Source organism: Alligator sinensis, unplaced genomic scaffold (assembly GCF_000455745.1).
Source record: "Alligator sinensis unplaced genomic scaffold, ASM45574v1 scaffold134_1, whole genome shotgun sequence".
Lineage (NCBI taxonomy): Eukaryota > Metazoa > Chordata > Crocodylia > Alligatoridae > Alligator > Alligator sinensis.
The window spans coordinates 3,826,199-3,833,300 of NW_005841920.1; the positions used below are offsets into that span (position 1 = coordinate 3,826,199).

General features: G+C 43.4%; 1 protein-coding gene across 2 annotated transcripts in view; it reads right to left on the reverse strand.

The window, feature by feature from the left end:
- Positions 1-5,399: 5,399 nt before the first annotated feature.
- The window catches only part of PDCL2 (phosducin like 2), a 35,505-nt gene continuing 33,802 nt past the window's right edge, over positions 5,400-7,102 (reverse strand). For both annotated transcript variants that reach the window (XM_006019024.2, XM_006019025.2), the window contains exon 6: positions 5,400-5,585. In XM_006019024.2, the coding sequence (XP_006019086.1) occupies positions 5,407-5,585 (179 nt within the window). In that variant the 3' untranslated portion in view covers positions 5,400-5,406. The remainder of the gene's footprint in view (positions 5,586-7,102) is intronic.

Consider the following 7,102-nt stretch of genomic DNA (forward strand, 5'->3'; position numbering starts at 1 on the left):
CTCTTTCCTGCCTATGCAGGGGGTCGGACTCGATGATCTATTGAGGTCCCTTCCGACCCTAACATCTATGAATCTATGCTGCTCTTCTGGTTGCAGAAGCAATCCAGCTCTTTAAGACCCTGAGCAACCTCAAGGATTTCAGCTCTTTTAGAAAGAAGTGGGTAACAGGTTCAGCCTGAACCCACTAGAGGGATTTGTACATCACCAGCACAAGGCTGGATGGGGAGATATAATACCATCCCCTTAGGAGAGCTCCCACCTAGAGCTTTCCCTCTCTTCCCGTCATTCTTTCCCATGCAAGTCATTGTGAATGCTGATCCCCTCAGAAACATTTACCCAACTTTCTCTTATAGCATCAGTATCCTTATAGGCTTTACAATTTTGACAGGCAGGGCTGCTGCACATAAGCCTGATTCCCTTGGCTTCTTATATTCAAATTGTCAAAAGCAGTTAAAACACATGCTGTTATTAAAGTTAAAGAGCACAAGAGTTTTACTCCTTTGCCCATGCATACCAATGGAAGATATGCAGATTGTAGAATCAAAGAAGAGCTGGAAGGGACCTTGAGAGGTCATCTAGTCCAACCCCCAATGGATAAGAGACTCAGTTCCCTGTAATTCAGCTTTGCATACCAATAGGGGTATGCAAATAAGCACTCTGTGCCACTGCAACTTTCACAGGGGTATCCAAGAAACAGTTACGTTTGCTGACAATATTTCAGAGTCAGTTTGATGGAGGGGTGGAAGTTGTTAAAGTCTTGGTGGAATTTCCCTAGAGTCCTTCCCATCCATTCATATAATAAAGATTTCAATGTACTTTTGGTTAATCAGGGGATACGACAACAGCTGTGTAGGATGTGGACTTCAATGTCTGTCATAAATGTTTTAGCATATTAGGAGCCATGTGCGTGCACCTGTCAATGCCATTCATTTCTGGATATAGGGAGTCTCCAAATCTGAAATAGTTGTGCATGAGGACAAAAAAACGGGAGTGTAATGGAAACAGAAGCAGTTCCTTCTTCAGGGATAATGTTCTTTATGATTTGTAATCCACCCTCATGGAGGATATTGGTGTACAGAAATGTAACATTCATGGTAGCTAATAGGGTGTGAGCTGGAAGCTTGTCAATGAAAGTTAGTTTCTTTGGGAAATCTGTGCTTTCTTTCAAATTGCTGGTAGCTCCCATGGCATATGGAAATACGATTGAGTCAGTGTAACTAAAAACCCCCTCCCCAATGGTGCCAATGCCAGAGACAGTGAGGTGCCCTTAGTTGTCAGGTTTGTGGATCTTCCTGACCTGGGCTCTCAGCAGGTAGAAGGAAGCATTAATCTTCTCCTGTTTTTCCAGAGGTAGTTTCTTTCAGAGTTTATCTAGTTCCTTCTTGTATTATACCACAGGCAACTGGTAGGGGGGGGGGGGGGGGGGGGCGTCTTGTCCCCCCCCTGAGACTGACACCCGACTTGGCACTGCTAAGGACAAGGCAGTTTTTTTGCTGCATGGGCTGACAGCTTGGGGGGGGGGCATAAAGCCACGGCACAGAAGTATAGGAGTGGATATGGGTGCCCCCCCCAGACTCAGGAGGCACCAGTCACCCCTGTACTGTACTGTGGAGTCCTTGGGTCAAGAGTTTGTAAATTCCATAAAAAAAAAATCTGTCTCAGCTTCCTGTATGTATGCTGTTTTATTCAGCTTTCTCTAGTCATAGCAAACACAGTAGCTCAAGATGAAGAGAAGGCAGCATGAAAGGCAAATGTAAATACAAAAATTGATATTGGCCTGGAGCCAGGTCCAAAGAAAGAGTTAGGTGAGCTTCAGGCATCTAAGCCCAAAATTGAGGTCCAAAAAACCTCTGGAGATTAAACTTTTTTAGTACCTTTGCCACCTGAAATCTCATAGCTACCAACAGTCATGTTTTTGTCAGGCCACAGCCTCAAACCTGAGGCCTTGGCCTGATACCACAGCCGCTTAACTTGGTTTGCCCCAGGACTAGGCACCCAGACAGGTTAAAGCCAGTATGAAGCCTTGAATAGGGCCTAACCCTCCAACTACCCCATTAACCAGAGTGGCTGGCCAGGGTCAGCCGACCCTCCATTCCCCACATGTAAACCCCTGACTTGGAACAAGAAGTGTCTGGGCAACAGGGCAACCTGACCCAAGAGTGCTTTGGTGCTCCCTCCAGCTTGTTCCTTAGCTTTGCTTTTTGTTTTATCTTCCAGCTTCCTAACTTGGAAGACATTGGGCTGGGATGATTTAGTCAAGAATGATCCTGCCATGAACAGAGGGCTGGACTAGATGTCCTTGTGAGGACACTTCTATCCCTACTTTCTCGTGATCCTACAACTCAGCTCATCCCTGGACTTTGCCCTCCGATCTCCTGGCTTCTTAACTCAGCTTGTCCCTGGATTTAGCTCCTGGATTAACCTCCTGACTTTCTGACCAGATTTGTTCTCATATTCCACTTACCTATTCAAGCCCTAGTCAGTGCCTTGATCCCTGAATGACAGTCTCTGGCACGCCCCAGAACTGCCCTAGTATGAGCAACAAGACATCCCATTCCCATAAGAGCCCTACTAAGTTCCAACAACTAGATATAGGGGAACCTAAGAACCCTGACGGTCTTAATTTCATTGGTATGCACGGAGCCTGTCAAACGCACACTGATAGGATTGAGCATAGCCCAAAACACAGCAGCCAGGGTTACCTTTACTCAAAATTACAGCCAGAGAATGACAGGGCACTAACCACCAGACTATGGGCAAGGCTGCATAAGGCATACTTCACTTTTTCTGTTTTAGCTAGATTGTGCAGCCACATGTGTGAAGCCAGAACGACAGTAAACAGGAAGAAGCCTGAGTCAGTAGCCTATAGTGTTTAGGGCCCTCAGCTGAGAGGAGTAAGTCCTGGATTCTGGTCCATGCTCTGTGAACTGCCTACAGTTTTAAATTAAATTTAAAAAATAATCCTAAATGCAGGGACGAGAACAAAGGCCTCCCCCCTTAGTGACCTAACTAAGCTATGGAGTTTAGCTGTTAACTCTTAGCTTTGGAGTCAGATAGTTAAAAATTAGGTTTTGTGGCAACCAACTTGCAGGTACTTAAATCCTTCTTTAAAATGTGACCCCAGGGGTATATCCTTTATACAAAAATGCTGAAGAAAAAGATATGCTCCTGCCTGAAGTCAAGAGGGCAAAGGAGACACATTTAGCTGACTGGACCCTTCTCTTTACCTCTGACAGCAAATATGTATATTAATACATACATACCTCTATATCTTTGATCTTAAAAAAAAAAAAAAAAAAAAATCAAAGAAACAGTGAAGCATGGAAAAGAATATAGGTCTTTGGTAAATAAAGGAAGTGGTAAAAAAGTTGAGAAATTATTTTGAAAATTGTTTATATTAAGACTATATAAATTATTTCCCCAAATTAAAAAATTAACATCAATGTGGGCTCGATTTAGCTCATATTTCTCTAAGGCAAAGGCTAAACAAGAGCCCTTATTTTGGCAAAGGAAGTAGTTATCACACAGCTACAGACATCCTATAATTATCACTTTACCTATTCCTGTTTCTTTTTAACTTTCTAATTTTAAATAGCAGAACTTATGAAAATTAGAAAATATCTACTGATATTTCTTTGAATCTGATCCAAGATTTAAACTATTGGTTTATTTCCTAGAAATAATTTTTAAAATAGTTGTTTTCTTTTTATTTATAAACTAGTTATTTATAGTAATGTCCTTTAAAAAATCCACTGCATTCATACAAACAACTGAAGGCAGAGTAATTACCTCTAGAATATACCCTGCTGACTGGATGTTAGACAACATTAATGGTCATTTCTTTGTCTGTCTCTCATTCTTAATGATGAGTCTGAAAATATTAAGTGCATAAGTGTTTGTAACACATTTCTTCTAGTCCTTTCATCTGTGGTCAGCTAGTGATGGGATTGTGATAAAATTAATTTGGAAGACTGCTAGTGACAATGAAGGCTGACAGGACTGAGGACTGATGCACTTCTATCTCCCTTCTTCATATATGTTGTCAGTTGGCTAAAAAAAATTCCCATAACTTCATGTCCTTCTAACTGTATCCTAAATCTTCAAGAGGAGACTAGACGGTCACCTTGATGGGGTCCCCTGACCCCAGCTGTCTTTCCCGCCTAGTGCAGGGGGGCTGGACCCAATGATCTTGTGAGGTCCCTTCCAGTCAGCTCCTTACAATCTATGAATCTGTGAATCTATTCAAAACAGAGCTTTTAATTTTACAGTCTCCTTTTAAAGACATCATATACCTTCTACTCCACAAAATATAAAAAAAATATGCAAACACAGACAAGAAGTACCTCTATACGAGGGTGGGCAAAATGGTGGATCCAGCTGGTGGCCGGACTCCATTTCCCAGCAGCCCCTGTCATGTCCCTGCAGCTGATTTCCATGGAGACCCAAGCAGCTGTGGGGCCATGATTGCACAGGGCCAGGGTTTTCATCGAGACTGGCCCCAGAAGTATTGGCAGGGCGTACAGCTGAGCAAGGAGCTGCTTTGAGGCCGAGGCTGGGATCTTGCAGTGGTAACAGCATGGTCCAGACCTGGGGCAGAGCTGTGATCCACTGCCTGCATGCCACTGTTCCATTACATATCCCTCCTCCTCTGCCTCTCTTCCCTTGTTGCCAGCAGGGTGGCCAGTATGTTTCCTCTTCCTCTTCATTTCTTTTAGAAAAGAAACTGGCATTCAGGTTTTCCTTCCCAGGCTGATGTACAATACTAAAAAGGAAAACTGCAACAAAACTTTCTCCCTTTCCAGGGCTACTTACAGAGTCTAACAAGGCCTTCTCTCCTTCAGGCAGGGCAATCCAACCCTCTCTCTCTCTGCTGGGCAAGCTTTTATCTGTCTGGACCTTTCAGTCATAAGGCCTACTGAGTTGCACCTGGACCTTGCTGACCCAAAAGGTGAAGGGGCCAGGCCCGATTTCCAGGCTCTTCTCTCTGTTCTTTATAACAGGGGCTTGGTTCCTTGTTACACACCCTTGCTCTATGAGTTGTTGGGGTGAAAAGGTTGGGGAAGGTGACTACATCCAATCCTTACACCAGTGGTATTAGCTAGGACTACTCCTATCCAACTTGCACTGAGGCTGGGCAATTCTGAATCAGCCATAATCAGTTCTCTCTGTTTCTGGCTCTACTCCATTTGAGCAGGGGTTGAATGAAATCAAGAAAGAGGGCTCTTGACTTCAATGGAAGTATGTCTCTAGATCCAAAGGTAAAATTTGTCTTCTATACAGTATTAATTTTCTTCTAAAATGTTAAATAGCAAATATAAAAATAAAACAAGTCTGCATTGCTTCAGATTTATTAAATCAGTAATATTTATTTGACCAACACAAAAACATCTGCGCAGACTCCTTACATTAAAACATTCTACTTAAGAAACACTTGGTCTCATCAGTATTACTCCCTGTACTATTGGTGTCATCATGAACAGAAGTGCTTCTAATAGAAGATATCATCATATTAATAATATCCTTCTTTGGGTTTTCTTCTAAGTCAGTTTTAATTGCTCCAGATTCTGCTAACTTCCATTCAAGTTCTACAACCAAAAATGATTATTTAAAACAAGCCAAGATGTGCAACAAGACATTCTAGAACAAATATGCACATAGAGTACATCAATGTTAAAAGTGTTAAACATTTGCTAATTACATTTTCACACTACGTTATCATTTGGAGAAAAAAAATAAAAGAAATCAGGAGGGGAAAAAAAGAAAAATACCATGTAGGTGACCAAAAATGCCACTTAGATGATCAGAAAGGGAACAGAATTCCACCTCTTGGGACTTTTTAAAAATCTCTTTTATAATGCCTTATTCATGATAGACATTTTTTTCATACTAGAAATCCTTTTCAAACAAACACAGTTATGATTGCACTAGGATTTGTGAGCTTGCTTCTTGTTTTCTAGCAACTTGACACTGGTTTAACTCCATGGAAGTGGAGGTGCATATCTCGATGGCCAGAAAACAAGATTTCACGTTCATGAAATAATCACTATTCCCCAAAGGAACTAGCCAACTAGTGGAATCCACAGCCTACACAGTTAGGCACCTAGATTCCCAAAATCCATGGAGAGAGTTCAATATCAAGTGTGCTAAATAGGAAACCACCTAAATTAACCTATAGGAATCACTGAAGACACAGGCATTTCATACTCACCATTCTCTGAGACTTTGGCACCTCAGTGTTAGCTGCAAGGAGGTGCCTACACCCATTTAAGTCCAGTTACTGAGCGCACATATCCCAGCTCCCAGCCACCAGGATATACGGTATTCTAGCAATATAGCCTATAATTCACCTGTGCAGCTGCCGCACTTTGCTTGCAACAATTAAATACATATTGGGTGAGAGAAGGAGCAAGGGTGAACATGACTCAACAGCTTAGTAGTTAGTACACTCACCTGAAATGGAGAAAGTCATGCTCACCCTTGCTTTGTCTCATACTTGCTTTTATATCCAGTTGTGCTCACCCTTGCTTTGTCTCATACTCTAGCCCAGTGGGGACCAAACTTTTTGTCTGGTGTGCCACAAATTAGGCCCACATCCTCCCCAACTGCCACTCCAAATCACTTCCTCTAACCAGTACATTGCTCTGCTTTCTGCTCTATCTTCTACCCTACCTGCCATGTGCCAAACACACAAACTGACCATGCCACTTATGACACGTGTGCTACAGGTTGGCCACCCTTCATCTAGTCCAATATATATTTAAACTAGCCAATTGCCCATCAAGAATGGGGGTCGGGAGCAGAGGGACCAGGGCGCACGTGTGCCCCACGCACACGTGTGACCCCTTACCTTGGCGGCGGAGGCAGCAGGCAGCAATCAGCAGCGGTGGCAGCAGAGGGGGCAGCAGTAGCTGATTCCCCTAAGGTAAGTGGGGCAGAGGGTGCCGGCACAGCTGAGGCAGATCCGAAAGAGAAGCCGTTCAGATCCCTCTTAGTTCAGCCGATAGGGAGCCGCGCACGGGCAGCGCGTGTGAGCGGGTGCACTCTGTAAGGGCACACCGGCGTTTGCTTAAGGTGGGCATGTGGTAGTGGCTCCCCCGGGCGG